At 43.9% G+C, this 19,165-nt stretch overlaps 1 protein-coding gene across 20 annotated transcripts in view; it reads left to right on the forward strand.

The window, feature by feature from the left end:
- Nucleotides 1-19,165, forward strand: part of FHOD3 (formin homology 2 domain containing 3) — a 663,149-nt gene that overhangs the window by 610,258 nt on the left and 33,726 nt on the right. For all 20 annotated transcript variants that reach the window (XM_053259380.1, XM_053259375.1, XM_053259376.1 and 17 more), the window contains one exon: nt 17,702-17,892. In XM_053259380.1, coding sequence (XP_053115355.1) covers nt 17,702-17,892 — 191 coding nt within the window. The remainder of the gene's footprint in view (nt 1-17,701; nt 17,893-19,165) is intronic.

The raw sequence follows: 19,165 nt of genomic DNA on the forward strand, positions 1-19,165 counted from the left end.
TCAATTTCATAGAGTGACCCCTAGTTTTAGTGTTGTGTGAGAGGAAAAAGAATCTCTCTCTCTCCACTTTCTCCATGCCATGCATGATTTCATAGACCTCTATCATGTCTCCCTGCAGTCGTCTTTTTTCTAAACTAAAAAGCCCCAGGTATTGTAGTCTTGCCTCGTAAGAAAGGTGCTCTAGGCCCCTGATAATCTTGGTTGCCCTCTTCTGTACCTTCTCCAGTTCAACAATGTCCTTTTTAAGATGTGGTGACCAGAATTGTACGCAGTACTCCAAGTGTGGTCACACCATAGTTTTGTATAAGGGCATTATAATGTTAGCCGTTTTATTTTCAATCCCCTTCCTAATGATTCCTAGCATGGAATTTGCCTTTTTCACAGCTGCTGCACATTGAATAGACACTTTCAACGAGCTGTCAACCACAACCCCAAGATCCCTCTCCTGGTCCGTCACCGACAGCTCAGATCCCATCAGCATATACTTGAAGTTGGGGGGTTTTGTCCCAATGTGCATCACTTTACACTTGCTAACAATATGGTCCGATACCCTAGCAGGAACCCTGGTAAGGGAGATGTTATCCTTATAGACCACAGCCACTCCACTTCCCCACCCACGTCCCCTCACCTGCTCCTCCACAGAATATCCTGGAGGCAGAAGCTGGGACCAAACTGGACCACTAGCCTCCCCCAACCAAGTCTCAGTAATACACATCAGGTCGGCCCCTTCATCCATGATCAAATCATGGATGAGATCTGATTTATTTTGGACCGACCTGGCATTGCAGAGGAGCAAGGTAAGGTTATGTGGGATGTTGGCAGTGCTCCCTGAGGTCAAAGAGCTGGCAGGACAGCCAGAAAGGGGGACAGCTATTCGATTTCTGACTACCCTTCCCCTGGAACAGCCTGCTGACCTGCCAACATTTCTTCTTTTATTCCCCACCACCACCGGAATAGCTGCCCCACATTCAACGAAGGCACTCCCTGCCTCCCCATCTCCACAAGCAGTCCTGGGGGGAGGCAGATGGCAACCAGGGAGGGCAGAAGAGAAGAGGTAGCCAGGCAGGCACCCCAGTCTCACACCCTGGGGAAGATGGTATCCTTTTCTCCTCTTCTCCAGCAGGCTTCATCCCTACTACCATCCCTAGCCTCAAGTGTGGCTTCCCAGCAGCTGCGTATATGACTTCCAACAGCTCCACGTGCTTGCCTGGCTGCCTTGTGGCATTCTCTCCCTACCCTGGAGCACCCATACTTCATTGCGCCACCCAGCTGCCCCCAAACCTTTGCTGGGTGGCTTTTAAAGAGCCCCTACCACCCTGCTCCTCCCCTGGGGCACTTTCCCCATGAGGCACTGCTTTCTGGTGAGAGGGCTGGGAACTCTGACATGGAATTCCAAATCCACATATATACACATATTATTATATCCGTATGTATGTATATACATATAATATTATACTAGCCGAACCACACAGAGCATCTGTGTGCTCTTTGGGGTCGGCTGTTCCCCCCTCCCTCCCGCCCCATTCTCCCTCCCCCTCCCTCCCTCCTGCCCCACTCTCTTGCCCCTCTTCCCCTCCCTCTGACCCCACTCTGCTCCCCTCCCCCTCCCACCCAATTCTCTCTTACCCTCTCTCCCACCCAATTCTCTCCTGCCCTCCCTCCCCCTCCCACCCAATTCTCTCCTGCCCTTCCTTTACCCTCTTGGCCCACTCTCTCCTGCCCCACTCTCTCTTGCCCTCCCCTCCCCCCTCCCTCTTGCCCTCCCCCTTCCCCTCTCCCCTCCCCACACTGAGTACCTTACCTCCGCTGCCACAGGCCAGGCCCTCCTTACCGGGTGGCAGGCAGCCAAAAAGGCCCCAGCCGCTGCCGTTCCTCCTCCTGGGCGGCAAACAGGGAAGTTCCGCCGCCCGGTTCCCTCCATCCCCATTCTCCCACAGCTGCCTTGGCTCCACGGCCAGCCCGCCGCCTCGCCTCTGCAGCTGGGCCCGCAGGCCCACCACCGGGCCGAGTACCGGCTCCACGGCCCGCAGCTTGCCTCCCAGTGCCAGGCATTTCTAGCAGGCCGGCCCGCCGCTGCGCCGCCATGGCTGGACCCACTGCCGCCTCGCCTCTGCAGCCAGGGCCGAGTACCGGTTCTACAGCCCGCCGCTGGCCTCCCAGTCACAATGCCAGCCAGTCTCAGCAGGCCAGCCCACCGCCGCCATTGGCCTGCACCCCAGCCAATCAGCTGGCTTGCCGGGACGCACATTCCATGGCACACCCAGGAGAAATAAATATATAGATACAGGCCTATTATACACAGGTGGCTTTTTGAGGAAGCACTGTGCCTAGTTTCTGCATCAAGCAGAAACTGATCAAGGGCATGACTATCAAGTGATTGGGGAAGCTCACTCAATCTTAAATAGAAAGGAAAAGTGTGAGTGCATGGAGCCTGATTTCTAAAGTCTATGTGACTTAATAATAATATGTGATAATGCGTAATATGTGAGATTGTGCAAAGTCTTTACAGTTAATATAGCACAGAAGTTAAGATGAGCTTCTTCATTTGCAATTTCGATGCTTTTTGGAGAATGAGTGAAAATTAAAAGCACAACTTTCAGCTCAAACTACAGGTTTTTGGGGATTTCTGATATATGTATATACTTCCAGGAAAGACTTGCCAAGAATTATGGATACACATTGACAATGCTGTTATGCCCCTCCCCAAGCAGATGTTACATACCTCTTTTCATATAGTATTATCATATTATATGTCAAAACATGTTGATGTTGGTGATATGTCAAAGCATGTTGGGCATATTGAATTGCTAAGTATATTCTTTGTGCATTGCTATGACTCCTCATTATTGTTTTCGGGTCCTTTTGGAATGGCCAGTGGCTGCACAAGAAAAAATTGAGGGAAGGGCACAGAATGGGCAAAGTGCATTTATAGATGGGTACACTGTGATCCACATATTAGATTTCTGAAAAAGAAATGGGGATGGGGGTGCGGAGGTAAACCATTTTTCTGGGGAAGAGTTTGTCCCCCATGTTTCTGGATGGGTATACCTTGAGTATACCATTCCTTGGGTATGGCTCTCCTCTCTCTCTCTCTCTCTCTCTCTCTCTCTCTCGTTTGTTTACTACATCCTGACTCACACCTACTTGTTCTATATCACACCAATTCCTGGCAAAATAGTTTGAGTCTTAGAAAATTCATATAATATAATTAAACTGTATTTTGCAGAATAAGCATATTTTCCCCTGCTTAAGTGGTCAAAGAGGCACCTTTCAAAGTGGAGATTCTCCAATATTTAGCAGAAGGAGAGCAACCAACCTCTCTGGAGGAGAGTCCCTCCAGTGATTGTTCCTGGTATCTATCTCGTGTTTCTTAGATTGTGAGCCTTTTGGGAACAGGAAATCATCTTCTTATTACTCTTTTTCTATTAAACCACTTAGATAACTTTTTTATTGAAAATGGTATATACATTATATAATAAGCAATTACATTGAGTGCGAATTTTATTTTGAGCCCAGAATTTTTTTATTTTTGGTGCAGAATTTTAAATGTGTTTTTTGTACATACTTGTAACCCAGATCTGATTGTGGACTATGGAGCAAACTGAACATTATGCAGGAGATATGCAAACTGTCTCCCAACACTTAAAATGAAAAACAGATGCAGAAGATTGCCCATTTGAGTGCAGGAACAATAGTGGGAAGTGCTGTTAAACTCACTCTAGATTCCCAAGCTGCTGCTTTTCCTCACAGAGGAAAAGATGCAGGGGTCCCCATACTCCTAAGTGGAAAATCAGCTTTGGTGTGGTTGATTTTTAGCAGGAAAATGACCAAAAAAATTTACTCAGTCACTGTTCACTAACCCCTCTTGCCACTGATCACAACATTCAAAGCTGGCCAGGTGTTTGTTTGTTGGTGGGGTGGGGGCGCTGGCTGTGGCATCAGGAAATTGTTCATTTGTCTCCTGCATAACATCTAGCTTAGCCCTGAATCTCAGCAAAGAACACTAGTCTCACAATTAGCTATTGCTTAAAAAGCAACTGTGCCAATAGTTTGACCCAGATGTTTTGTCCTTAAGAGCATACAGAATTGAGAAAATGTGTCCTCATTTTCTAGATGAGTCAGGATTTTGAAAGGAAAATGTTCACATTATTTACCATTCCCTTTTGGGCCAAGGAATGAATTGTACTTTAAAGTTAGGTAGGAAAAATTCCATCACCAGACTGGCAAGTACAACAAGCTTTTAAAGAGAGAACTTGGTCATAACTTTGCCAGATGTTTCATTATTACTCAGTGTACTTTGGGGGAGCTTAAATTTGGACAATGAATGATATGCATTTAAAGAAACACAGTTAACCAGTAAAGTATTAACTTCCTTTATCACATGAGATTATCTTAACTTCTTGAGCACCAAGGTCAGCCAATTTTTCATGAAAAATGTACCATTTGTAGGAATGTCCATAAACATTGTTATTTTATTATTAGCTCTTATGATGTCTGTACCTTATAACAGATAAGCATTCAATTCTGACAAGTCTAATTTCTGGAATAAATCAATCAGCAATAAGTGATCTCAACAGAGATTTCCTAGAACTAATCTTTAGTTTTATTATCTGAGATTTTCAATCTAAATTTAAACACAATGCTGTTTTACTTAGAATTTTGCACATTTAACAGATATACACATTTAACAGATTTTTACATTTTAAAATGTTACATTTTAAATTCTGTTTACATAGATTTTTAGAATTTTACACATTGAACAGATTTACACATTAAACAGGGTGTTTGCAAAATTAGTCTCCAAAAGCTTCAGTTCATTTTGTCAGATGCATGTAATCCAAGTCTCCCTTCTCTTCAAACAGTTAGTTGGCTTTGTCAAAGTTGAGAATCAACCATTTCAGGCAGGTAGGCACATGTGGATTCTCACTTGCAGTACACTGCTGCATGAGCCAATGGGACAGTTGGTAACCCTACTCCAGGGTTGAGGTTCTTCTGTAATCCTCTGACTTGCCTCTGCTCTAAAGCTTGGACCTCCTCTTTCCCATTACCCCACCCATTTCTTTCCACACCAGAGTTTGGCTTCTCCCTTTCCATCAAAATTCTTTCCTACTCCCAACCATTTTACTCTCTTTCCTCTCTTTTCCTCATGCAGGGGTGTATCTAGTGTGGGGCAGGCAGGGCATGTGCCCCAGGCGCCACTTGAAGTGAGGCGCCATTTCTTAAAATTAAAAAACAATTTTTAAAAGGCTGCTGAAAACAAAATGGCCACCTCGCATGCTCAAATGGCCTCTGTAAGGCCCTAGGCCATACCAGGCCTCACAGAGGCCATTTGAGCATGCGTGGTGGCTATTTTGTTTTCAGCTGCCTTTAAAAAAAAATTATTTTAAAAAATGGCCACCGCACATGCTCAAATGGTCCCTGTGAGGCCCTAGAGGCCAGCAGGGGGGAGGGGGAACCCTTGCAGAACCCCCATGGCCTTTATGAAGCCCCCCGAAGGGGCTACAGGTAATTTTTTTTGAAAAAATATGTCACTGTACACATATTCAGATATGTGACTTGTATGTGACCTTCAGACTTGTATTTTTCAGCTGATATTATGGTAAAGTTATCTGAAAGATGGGTGTCAGATGTTTGGACAGGGGGCACAATTTCAATGTTTGCCCTAGACACTATTTTCCCTAGATAAGCCTCTGTCCTCATGGCTTCTAATGCAATGTCCCTCTTCTAGTGGCTTCTTCCCCCTCCTGATTTCGCTCCAGGCTCTTTCTTCTTTCTCCTCTTTTGTGTTTTTCATCCTTGCTTCATATTCCTCTTCTCCACTTTAATAGCTCTTCTCCTTCCCTCCTCTACCCCCGTGTGAAAAAAGGTTGCTGTGGGGTGGGGACTTCCCATCATAAATAGTGAATCGAAATCTTCCTAGATCTCTCCTGGCTATAATGCTTTGAGAGCTTGTAGGGGAAATATGCTAACTAATTTAAAATTCTTCTGTCCTGCTAAGCCAGTTAAGGCCACTTGAAAGAAAGTGTGTTTAGGGAGGGTGCTTTTAATATTCTTAAGTCTCAATATTTAGAGCTATAGATGTACTCATAGCAAACCTTCCCACCTCACTACTTTCCCCTTTATTCTGCTCCCTTGATGCTGGAGAAGATGGTAAAATAGTGAACATTTATCTCTTTGTACCTTGCTAAATCTCATTCAACACACATTAAATAATCTTTCCTCCACTACCTGACTAAATCTAAAAAGGTGTCCCCCTGTTATGACAATGTGGCATGATTATAGCTAATTTCCTAAAGTTATTTATCTAGCATCTGTAGTACTATTTAATTAGTGCTGTTATTTCTGTCAGTTTTTTTCTGCAGAAGAGAAATGCTGGGGTTTGCCCATTTGCAGGTTATTTAGACAAAATGGCTTTAACAAGTATCAGACCTGTATTCTTGGTTTACTAAAAGGACAAAATTTACAGCCATGATTTAAGCATAGCCACTATTTTTATTTGGTCTAGTTAGATCACACAGACCTTCCTGTCCTTAGCAGCATAAATCAAATTGAGTCTGTAGAGCTTTGCCACTTAAACACCTTTTATGGTTAATGAACATGAGAAAACCTCTTGTTTACTTTATTAAGGAATGTATTGGCTTCCTCCATGCTAAGCTGTGCTTGTGGTAATTAAACTGTGTTGATATAAGAATGTCGAAGTTCTAAAGGTATCTTGTTTAAACAAACACAGAGATACTTGTCCATAAGGAGCACTTTAAAAGGTTGTGTTCAGCAGATAGAAAAAGATTTATGATATTTTGGTTAGTGATCTTGCCAAAGTTCACATGCACCTAGCTCAAAATGTCCAGCTTGTGATGCTTGCTTGCATTGTGAACTGATTACAATTTCACCCACAAGTTCTTTGGTGCATCTATTCTTCCCTGGCATCCAGAATGCTGCAGTAGCAGTGTTCCAGGTGCCGAGGCTACTTTGTCCTCATTATACTGCACCCTGAAAACTACATGTCTCGGAGCTTCTTGGGAGGCAGTAATGTAGGCCTTTCAGAGAGACCTCCATCAATACCTCTTCATCATTGTCACCGTCACCTGACCAGATAAGCAGGAAGGGAAGGAGACAATTGGATGGGACACAGGAGCTTTGATGGTGATATTCAGACCCCAGTGCACTCCTCCTGATTTCTTTGGAAACAGAATTGTAATGGGGTCTTTCCTCATACTGAGTGCAGAGCTCTGGTTCCTGTGTTTTGCAGCTCCATTCAGATTGTATTCAGTAAGAAGTTTGCAAACAAAGCCTTGGCTGCCTTGCACAGCTTTGCAATGATTGGCTGCCCAGGATTGCCTGTGTCCCAGGCAAGTCTAACTCAAAATAGGAGGAATCAGTCTGCACAGAGTTGGAGAATCAACAAACAGTTATTTTCTACTCCTAGAGTAAGCCATAAGAAGCTGGGAAGTTAGGTTAGTTAGTGTCTTTACTATATTTTGGTTTGTTGTGTGATGTTAACCTCTCCTTTCCCTTCCCTCTTCTTAAATCCAGACCCTTATTGCTTTATAAACTGCCCTTTTGTTTGATCATTGCTGGTCTGAGTCTAGTTTGCCTAATTCTAAAACTCCACATGGGCTGGGTGTACCTGGGTGTAAGGAAAGCTGGTAGCTCTAGGCCTAGCCTCTTACCCTGTCAAGAGCGTCATTACAGGAATGGACCTAAATGTCTGAATTGGGTTTGAGGAGAAAGAGCTATATTCCAGTGTTTTGGAAAATAGCTTGGTTTGCCAAGTCCTGTTTCATACTGAGCTTGAGGCTCAGTATGATTAGCCCAATACTAATTAAATTTGTAAAATTAGCCCAGTACTAATTTTGGTAATTAAAATATCACCTTTCATAATTAAAATATCACCTAATTAAATTTGTAAAATTAGCCCAATATTAATTTTGGTAATTAAAATATCACCTTCCACAACACTTTTCATAGTAAGAGGGAATACTTGTTTCCCGAATTGAAACAATCTTACTAGAGAGACTTGGCTAAAGTTCATCATAGTAACAGAGTTCAAATAATAGGCCTGTGCATGCTTTAAAAAGTTGGATCTGATCCAAATCAGACTGGATCCTATACTGAAAGTATCAAAATCAGATTCTTTGCCCCCTGGGCACATCAGATATCAGGTCAGAATAAGATTTCCAGTTGGAAATCCAACTTAAAATCGGACCACACTCACCCACCACCAAAGGGACTCAATGTGGGAATTGGGGGGAAATCACTAAAAATCACTGGTTAGTACGGGAGCCTGCACAATGCTGTGGGATTTTTGTGATGAAAGCAAACCACCTACACATTTCTCTTCAAAATACCTCAAATGATAAGAAGAAACATGTTGACAGTCATGTGAGACAGTCTACTCTGACTGTCGTGCTCATCTAAGAAAGTTGTGCTGATCTGTGAAATTAAATGATAAATAATAAACATCCTATATAATAAAAGGCTAGGGTACCTGCGTCCGTGTCTCTGGCGGGTCTGCGTCCGTGTCTCTGCGGGGGTGTTCTGCGCATGCGTGGCGCACGCGTGCGCAGAACACGGCAAAGGGGAAGCGGAGCAGGCCGCCGCTGCCATGTTGGGAGCGACAGGGCGGTTGGAGCCGGGAAGGCCGCGGGGGCCGGAGCGGGGCCTCAGCGGGCCCCGGCAAGCGGAAGCGGTGGCGGGTTCCCAGGTGAGTGGCTCAGCTCGGAGGACTACAGAGCCCAGAAGGCGATGGGCGAGCAGAAGCCGGGCAGGGGAGAGAGGCGCACGCGGCCATATCTGCGTCACTGGGGTTCCCGGGTGAACGGCTCGCCTCGGAGCACTACAGAGCCCAGAAGGCGATGGGCGAGCAGAAGCCGGGCGGGGGAGAGAGGCGCGCGTGTGAGTCATGGGCTATTAATAACACGGGATGTGAACTGGGTGCAGCAGGAGCCGCAGCGGACATTGTAGAACTGGGGAAGGTGCACTGCCGAAGAGGGCGAGCAGGATGGGCAGGACTCCGAAGAGCGCTCTCCTCTCCTCTCCTGGCGAGGCTGCAGCATCTGGGGCTTTTTAGATTGGAAGAGAGGCAACCAAGGAGAGACATGCTCGAGGTGCATGAAATGATGCATCGAGTGGAGAGAGAGAGAGAGAGATGTCTCTCGCACGCACATACACACAACGCTAGAACCAGGGGGGCTGACCCCGTGAAACTGATAGCCAGGAAATTGAGGAGCAACACGAGGAAGTAGAATTCTCAGCCACGGGATGTAGGTGTGGCTTTAAATTAAAAGGGGCTTACTCTTCTAGCGCCCGTTCATGTAACGGGATTAATGACTAGTTTTGCATAAGACAGAGGTGCTCATTGTAGGGGCTCAGAATCTGAGGGATGAGTTAGATCTCCCTGTGCTGGATGGGGTTACACTCCCCCGGAAGGAGCAGGTACGCAGCTTGGGGGTACCCCTGGATCCAGGCCTCACTCTGGTATCTCAGGTGGAGGCTGTGGCCAGGAGTGCTTTTTATCAGCTTAGGCTAATTCGACAGCTGCATCCATTCCTAGAGGAGGATGACCTCAGAACAGTGGGGCACCAGCTGGTAACCTCCAGGCTTGACTACTGTAATGCGCTCTACGTGGGGCTGCCTTTGTACGTAGTTCGGAAACTTCAGTTAGTTCAAAATGCAGCAGCAAGGCTGGTCTCCGGGGCAACCTGGAGAGACCATATTATGCCTGTTTTGAAAAAGCTGCACTGGCTGCCAATATGTTTCCGAGCAAAATACAAAGTGCTGGTTATTACCTTTAACGCCCTGAACGGCTTAGGTCCAGGTTACCTTAGAGTGCGCCTTCTTGGGTCTGATCCCCACTGCATGCTAAGATCATCTGAGCTCGTCTGGTGGTGACCCAGAGGCGGGCCTTCTCTGTAGCCACTTCTGGACTGTGGAATGCGCTCCCTGCAGACATCCGTCATTTGAATTCTTTATTGGAATTTAGGAGAGCCCTAAAGACCTACCTGTTCGGCCTGGCCTTCCAGTGCTCTTAAATTGTTTTAAAGGGTCTTTGATGTTTGTGAACTGCCCTGAGCTATTTTGTAAGGGCGGTCTAAAAATCAAAACAAACAAACAAATAAGTGACTTCTACTACAATTTTTCATAAGTTTTTTTTTTTACAAAAATGAACTACCTTTCACCTAATATTACAGCATATGAAAAATGGTCATAATTAATAAAAAACAAAACTTGCATTCTGGCTCATCACATTATGTGTATTAATTTGCTTCTTCCTAGAGTTCCTCATCATCTTCCTCTAGCCCCTTGTCCTTCTTCATCATGTTGTCACAAGCATCCTCTTGGTTCTGTGTATTTTGAGATGCACAGGAACACGTCACAGCAGATCAACCCTGCTTTATAACAGCTGCATATTCCTCCCTGGCATCTCTGGGAGTCGATCGGTCATTATTGGTATTCAGACATCCCCTTCCTATCAATTTTCCAACCGTATCTTTCAAGTGATGGGATTACACACTTCACAATCGTATCATTATTCCAAATGATTGCTTGATGGTGCGCTCATAGTATTGCATTGTGTAATACATCTCTTGGAGGTGGAAGGCTCTCTGATTGGGCTTGTTTCTTGGTGAACAGCCACCACCTTAACCTATCAACCTGTGAGATCTGTGTACAAGGCAAGTAAACCAGACATATAAATTCCTCAGGGGCAGCAAATGTACCATCACCGAGGAGTAAATCCTTCCCCAGGCTTGCAAGTGCACTTATAATACGATAGTTGGCATTCTTGAAAGCTTTCCAGAAACTTAGTTTGCCTTTCCCAGCAAAACCTCCAGTATTGTCTGCACCACTGATAGCATGTAAGCCAGACAAAGCAGAAACCTTGCTGGGTCCAAGAGCTTCATATATGGGCAGTACAGGAATTGTGCAGCACAACTCTCCTTTTCCAAATAAAATTCATGTCAGTGCATAATTCTGGGTACCCTTGAAGAGCTAACACAAAAACATCAGTGTCTGGTGAGTGAATGTTGATTCTGGGAGCCCCCTTGTTCGTTGCATCAGCTGCATGAAGCAAAAGCTTTGTATCCGCTTCTTCCTGATTACTTTAAAGATGGCTCATATCTCTGTGTGTAGCTCTACATTCACATCCCCATGCCACTACCACATTTTTACCATTTGTATCTACTTTTTCAAGCATCTTCTTTGACAAGTAATGTGTTAGTTCCATCTTTGTTTTCACATGTGAAAGAAGCCACTTCATTGTTAATTTTGCTATGTTTTTTGTATCCGTGATGTGGTAAGCTATCACCGGTTGTTGCCCTTGTCTTCTTTCACACGTTGCTGTCTGGAGTGACATATCAATGTCATAGCAATCAAATACCACATGAAGTTCATCATAGTTTCTGCATTTTGATAGAAAATAATCAGATTAGCCTCTGTCCAGCATTGATCAAGTCCATTGTTTTCAATATAGGCCCCAACAGAACGTATCTGGGCCATCAACATATGTAGTTCTCCAGGTCAGAGTACAATATTATCCAAATCCTTTTGAGCCATTTGGAGCTGCTTTGCTGGCTTGTAGACCCATGTCTAGTGTGATGACCATTTTACAGTCAGGACCTACAACTTTTGCATTGATACCCTGTGCCTGCATGAGTATATTCAGTAATGTCTTCCACTTGTGTGCAGGTGCTGCAGTTAATGGTGGTGTACCAACTCATGTTTTTGGGAGTCCATGTTCTAACAGTGAGTTGTATCTGGACCATGTGGGAATGTTTTTGAGAATGTGAGAATGCATTTGCTAGTGTCCATTACTTTATCTTCATCATTAGCTTCATCACCTACTCCACGGTTTTCACCTATACAAGGAATGCTGCTTACGTTCGGTTTGTAAGATCTAACCACTGATCGTCCCATAAGCAAGGTAATATCTGCAAGATAGAATTCTAGTAATTGTGGTTGGGAGTGTTCTTTTAAATTGAATGAGGTGTATACCAGACTTGTTAGTTTTGCTGATGCTTTATGACAATCCGAAAGTTTAGTTATTGTTCTTGGGAGTTTCTTCAGTGAGCGGGTTTGAGTTCTCCCTGTTAGCTTAGTTACTGGTGCCTCATCTTCAACCTCACATCTCTAGTATATAGCCATTGCTGTTCCATGAAGGGTTCATTTACCATCAGGCGTATCTTCAGCAAAACCAATATTGTCTATTGCAAAGAATATGAATCTTCCTTCAACTATATCAGGAGGCAAATAGATGCCATCATTGACCAGCATTCTTTCTACAACAGTTGTAGCTATCTGTGTCTCAGATCTTAAAATCCTGTTATAGTCAACACACAAACCAAACTGATACAACAACACAAACCAAACTGATGCAACATGTTGACAAGCTTCTTGCTTCGAAAAGCTTGGTGAAATGCTATTGCAATTCCTAGTTGAAGCATTTCATGGGTGGTCCTTACAGTCTGTGATTTCTTGTTTTGAACCTGGTCCTGTGTCATAAATCTGTTAGCTCGGCTAACCCAACAGGATTTACAACCCCCTTCGGCATTCCCCGGTGAGTTAACAGAAAGTGGCAGCAGAATTGCACGAGTGAAAAATAAAAGGCTCACAAAGAAAAACAGTAAATGAATTAAGTCCCCTTTACTGAACTAGGTACCGCCCCCCCCTAACAATAACTAAGTAATAAGTGAACAGAAAACACAGAGCAAGGAATGAAAATAGCGAAGGACAAAAGAAGCAAGGAATTAACAGAACAAAGCAGGAAAGCATAAACAAGGCAAACTGGAACTCAGACAAAGTTTTGGAATTCAATAGCACACTGTCTGCGGACCAGCGAAAGTTGCAAACAGCACCTGAGCAATTGAGAGACTGCCAAATATTTAAGGCTCAAGAGAACCAGCAGCCAATCAGGCTTCCCTGAGTCAGCACTTCGGCTTCCTCTCTAGTGATCTCCTGTGCCTGTGTGACTTCCACTGAGCCTCCCTCTTGAACCGTCTTCTCAAGACAGGTGAAATCCCAGGCTCCTCCCCATCAGAAATCATGTCTGGCAGCTGTTGCAAATCCTCAGCTCTAGAGTCTAGTCTCCCTGCCAATTCCTGTTGCTGTGCCTCTGAACTCTCACTAGCAGGGGCAAATCCTCCCATTCCTGCTCTGACTCTTCTAAGTCAGATGTCTGAGCCATGACATCCTGGGACAGAAACAAAGATACTGTAGTTGGAGCTAAACTCATGGCATACTGGTTGACTTCACAGTCTTTTTTTCCCCTGTGGATAAGCTTGTGTTTGGTCTCTTGAGAACCCAACTGAAGAAGCTATACAATTCACTTGGAACATTCTGATCTGTAACTTCTGTAAGTGAACCAGAAAATACCCCTCTTTCTGCTTTGGTAATAAGTTTTTATAGAACCTTAGCAGCATCATAGAGTATATTCATGTAATTTCCATCAGTGTTGCTCTCTTCTGCTGTCTGAATTGTAGCATCTCTTAAAATATTGATAGAAACACATTCTGATTCATTCACTCATTTTGGTTTATGGAATTCTACACTTGGTATATCATGCTGTATAAGTTGCTTTAATTTTTTGTGGCTGGGATGACTGTCCACATTATTTGCCGTAAGGATTCTTGTGTATGCCTCTTGAAGATGAGGCATGGCAACTATATTTCCATCCAACAATGTATTCTCAAGCAGACTAAGGAATTTGATTTCGACTGCTACCTCATTCGCCTTGTTTAGTTTTTGTGGGTCGAGTGTTGAGTGATTGACATTTGTTACATGTGTTGTCCAGCAAAGTTTGTGATATTTAATGTCAATAACATGTGCGTCTTGAGGATCAATGGATGTACAAAGCTTGGCAAGCAGTTTCTCATTCCCACTTCTTTCAAATGCGTCTTTGTGACTGACCAGCATTTTCTGTAGCAACTAAATGCAAAGGGTTCTTATAACCCAGTCCATTCTCACAAAAGAAACACAATTCACTTATGTAAGGTGATGATCGAAATCGAGTGAAGGTACTGCTTGACAATATTGGGTCTTCCTCAGTATTCAATTTTATCTTTTTTCCCCATATCGTTCTTTATCACATTTGAGCATTTTGGTATGAAGAGTCTCTTGATAACATTTTCTATGCCGTGAGCATCCTTTTGCTTGAAGATCTTGCCATGTGAAATCACTGAGGCGCCTACTAATCTCAGGAAAACTTTTGTCTCCATACTGAGTATGCTCCCCAATAAAGCTCAGTAATTTTTCATAGGATATAGCAACAGGCTTCTCCACCAGTGTCTCATTTGTGTCTCTCTGGCAGTTGATACAAAGCGAGTAGCTATTGACATATCTTTCTCCACAAACTTCAGGGTGGGAAACGCCTTCCATTGTTAATCAATGAACAGTAGTTTCAACAATATTTAAGTGGCTCTGAGGATCTGAAACACACACAAAAACGCAAATTGAAAAAAATACCAAAACAAACTTGTACAAGTCAAAAACAACCTTAAACCCTTAACTAGGGAAATGTCATGATCCGCTGGGGTTCAGCTGGTTTCTGCAACATGAAATCCCCCCCCCCAAAAAAGACCCCCTCTGATAATGCCACTCCCTGCTGCTTCTATGCGCCCGGGGAGGGGTGGCGAGGTTGTGCTTTTGGCCCCTTGAGACAGACATGGAGGCTACCATGTTGAAAATCCATCTCATGATACGGAACAGCCAATAGGAAATCATGAGTGGCAATTTAAGAAGCCAGCTCCACAGCATTTGTCCTCAGTTTTCTGGATTGAGCAGCCAAGTGGTCATCTGAAGGTATTCCAGAAGAAATAGTCTATTATAATATGGGCATCTGCTTGATGGGGTACCTTTCCTAGTGGCAAGGAGGAAGGAAGCTTCCGAGATTCGGCAGCAGCAAACATCAACAAGTGGTGACTCAGCAAGCTTCTTGCTTCTCCGTTTGGGATTGAGTGATTGATTGATTGTAACATTTATATACCACCTTTCATTAAAACAATCCCAAGGCAGTTTACAGCAAAATTTAAAAACAAGATTGTAAAAAAGACACAATTAAAATATTAAGCTAAAAATATAAAACAAATCTGATTAAAATTTTAAAACAAAAGCATAAAAGCAATACAGAGTACAAAGAGCAGCAGATCCCAGGTTGTAAATAAGCACTAAGCAGCCCAGTTAACCACTATCCCCCCTCTCCATCCTCCTTCAGAATGGTACTTTTTCCCTTTCAAGAAGAGAATGCTATGCTGGCTGAGGTTTGGCAGGAATCCTTGAGAGACTCACAAAACATCAGGGGCATCGTTAAGAGGTGGCCCATGGGGCATGAGCCATGAATTGCTTAGAGCCCCGAATTTCATCAGTCCAGAGCAGGTGTACAGAAATTTTCTCATACCTCATCAGATTTTCTTACCCAGCAATGTTTTCTGATGTACAAGAACATAATTTTTCATTATCCTTTCAGATTTCAGCACCTGGGGGAGCTTTTTTGACGGGTAATGTTTTCTGATGGACTAGACCATGAGGCTGTTCACACGAGCAGTCCTGCCCAGGCTTAGGCAGCCCTACATGGGTAGGGCTGCTCGTGTAAAGCACTGGGGTTAAGGTTGATCTCAGCGCTGCCTTCTTGGGTAGCCCAGGATTTTTTACTTGCCCTTTTACCCAGGTATGGGATTATGTTTATGCTTGGGCTGCAAGCAGCCCGAGCAGACACAGAGCTAGGTGTCGAGAGAACCCAGCTTGAAGGGAAATCCTTCAATGCACCACACTCCTCACACAGTGCATTTAGGAGGCTGGGCTTCATTTTCCTGGCCTCCAGAGATCTGCACTGCTCAGAGCAACATGGATTGTGTGGGTGTGCAAGCCACATGCTACACAGAGGATGACCGATCGTCTCAGGGGAAGGGAGGTTCAACCTTGCCTTCCCCCCGCCTGCCCTCCCTGCCCCAGTAATGGTCGTGAGAATGACCTTCATAAGTCTTCTGTACCCTAAGTGTGTGTGTATCTCCTCCCAACAACTTTGCAATCCCTGGACTGATATGGAACAAATTTGGTATAGTTGTAGTGTCACATAGGGACACCTCAACTATATATTTTGTGATGACATCATCACAAATTCCATCCCGATACAAGATGGCAGACATGAACTTTTGAGGTGGAAGTGACCCACCTATGCGGTTTGCAAAAAACCTGGTATATAAAGATTATAGAGGACATTAAACCTTGAAATCCCATAAGTGAATTTCAGAATGCATTTCAAGATGGCAGCTGTGTGTGTCTTTCCCTGCTAACAACTTTGTAATGCCTGTACTAATTTGGATCAAAATGTATTATACTTGTAGTGCCCCATAGGGACATTTCAATGGCATATTTGATAATGTCATTGCCATCCTCCATCTATGTGAAGTGCACCCAGTTCATACAGAACAGCCTTTACTGACTACTGTTTTACTGTACCCTATATACTGCATTTTGCATATGCACAAAAAGTGCATGAATTTGAAGATGGTAATTACCTTTTTAAATTATAGTGAAAGGAAAGTAGGCACATTAGTTCTTACAAGAATGTCTTGTTCATTACATCTGTCAGATTTCAAGGGTTTCCCCCCAGTAACCATTCACTTTTCAATACCCGGGCAAGCTTTTCTGATGTGTAATGTTTTATGGTGGACAAGGCTGATTTTTTTCCCCATTAACCTGTCAAATTTCATTACTGAGGTAAGCTTTTCTGATAGGTGGTTTTTAGGATGGACTACCATACATTTTCATTATTTATTCATTTAACATGTGTATATATTGCCTCTCATAAAATATCTGGGTGGTTTACTCATTACTCAGATTTCAGTAGTGAGTTAAGTTTCTCTCATGTGTAATGTTTTCTGATGGACTAGACCATAATTTTTCATTGTTCTGTCATGGTAAGGGCACTGGTTACAAATGAAGAGACTGAGCATGCTCTTTTCTTGTCAGCTGTCCAGGCATTTCATAGCACTTCAAATTTGCCTTCATAAGCACCATTGTAATCTTTCCCTCTTTGTATTTCAGAGTTATTTGGGTGCCAAATAACATAAACAACAACATGTGATGCATTTCTGTAGGCTCTAGATTTGTTTTGTTCCCATTTTGTAGAAGCTAATAAGAATCTGACAGGAATTGTGGACAGAAAAAAAGAAAGCCACTTCCTTTAATCATACTGATCATGCGCCACTGCAGTTGAGCATGCTCTGTTACACAGGGGGAAATAATCTGGCAGAATAAGAATTTTTTTTATTATAGCAGCTTTGCAGCAGCCACCTCCATGACCTCTTCGAGGCAGGAAGAAGGCACCTGCACAGAGCATGGAAAAGAGCTCACCTAGCTCACTGCTGCTTTCATGGGTGCTGTATTATAATACTAGAGACTTTTAAAAGCATACATAATTATTGCGGAGGGGGTGGGGATATGATTGAGTTTAAGGGAGACTGTGGGCCTAGATTCCAAATCTTCTAAGTACCTAGCAACGCTCCTGAAAAACGTCCTCAAGGATTTTGCCAGTCTTGAAAGTAATGTTCACCCAAATGCAGTGTTAGGTTTTGCCACCCTAGTTTGTAGGGGTCACATTTCCTTGGATCACATTTTATTGGGAAAATTTGAATGTGATGGAAAAAATAACATGCAATTTAGGTGTGGATATATGTATAGTTTATATTAAACATGTACTTCTTTTCAGATTGACTTTGAACAACTTCAAGACAACTTAAGTCAGATGGAAAAACGCTGCAAAGCATCATGGGATCACCTGAAGGCCATAGCAAAGCATGAAATGAAACCAACTCTAAAGCAAAAAATGTCTGAGTTCCTTAAAGACTGTGCAGAAAGAATAATAATTCTAAAGATTGTTCACAGAAGAATAATAAACAGGTAGAGCATCAGGGCTTACTATAGCTAATATGACATTAAAGTGTCTTTCAGAAACTTTGAAGCCATTTGGGGCAAATTTGTCAAGATCAAAATTTGTCATTTGTTCTATTTTGTTTCTACTAATAATGGTATAAGCAACCCTCCTTCACACCAAGTCTGCTCATAATTGGGCTCAGAAAACCAAATTATTTTCCCCAACTTGGAAAAAAGCTAGATTTCTTAAGAGCCCAATTATGTGAAAAATTAGATCCTGTCATACTCCCAATGATATTCAGGAGCACAACAGAATTTATTCTTTCTGATCACCACTAGGTCCTTCCATAGGAACATAGGAAGCTGCCATATACTGAGACAGACCATAGGTCCATCTAGCTCAGTACTGTCTACACAGACTGGCAGCCGGTTCTCCAAGGTTGCAGGCACCTCTCTCAGCCCTATTTTGGAGATGCCAGGGAGGGAACTTGGAACCTAGATGCTCTTCCCAGAGCGGCTCCATCCGATGAGGGGATGTCTTACAGTGCTCACACATCAAGTCTCCCATATGCAACCAGGGCAGACCCTGCTTAGCTAAGGGGACAAGTCATGCTTGCTATCACAAGACCAGCTCTCCTCTCCATTCTCTCCAACACCTCAGTATAGAGGGGTGGGGGATTTAATCACACCTGTCCTCTAAACATGCTGCCCTTTGACCTTACTCCTCACTGGGAGCCAAGGTAGTCAGCCCTGTCATGTTCACCTCCTTGTCGTCATGTCACTCCCTGCTCCTTCCCCCTGCGCACCCCAGGTGTTTTTTCCAGTCTCTTACGAGGCTGCCCTTTGAGCCAGTTAGAGCCATTTTGAGTTCTGCCCTTCTTCATCCTCCCACCACTTTCCGCATGAGAACATTGGGTAGGCTGCTGCCAATAGGTAGCAAAGATACCAGCCGTTTGTTTTGACTTGTTGCACATTTGCAGTTGCCTGTGCACCTTTGGGGCACATCCCCTCCCCACCTCCAGCTGGAGCTTCATCTTACCCCACACTGGTAAGCCTCCAAACTTCCTTAGTCCATCCCTTCCACCTACCTGCTTGCCTGTATTCCACCGTTCCTCATCCCTTCCAATTAACTGCTTTGCTCTGCTCTTGCTGCTGCTCTGACAGTCCTGGTGGGAGGGAGGGAGAGAGAAAGGTGTCTCTTTGTGTCCCCTAGCACTTGGCACACTGCCATGTCTACAAGCTAGGTTCCTGAAGCACTGAAAAATGAAGAGCTGAGGAAGAACTCCCATGAATAATAAAC

Source organism: Hemicordylus capensis, chromosome 6 (assembly GCF_027244095.1).
Source record: "Hemicordylus capensis ecotype Gifberg chromosome 6, rHemCap1.1.pri, whole genome shotgun sequence".
Taxonomy (NCBI): domain Eukaryota; kingdom Metazoa; phylum Chordata; class Lepidosauria; order Squamata; family Cordylidae; genus Hemicordylus; species Hemicordylus capensis.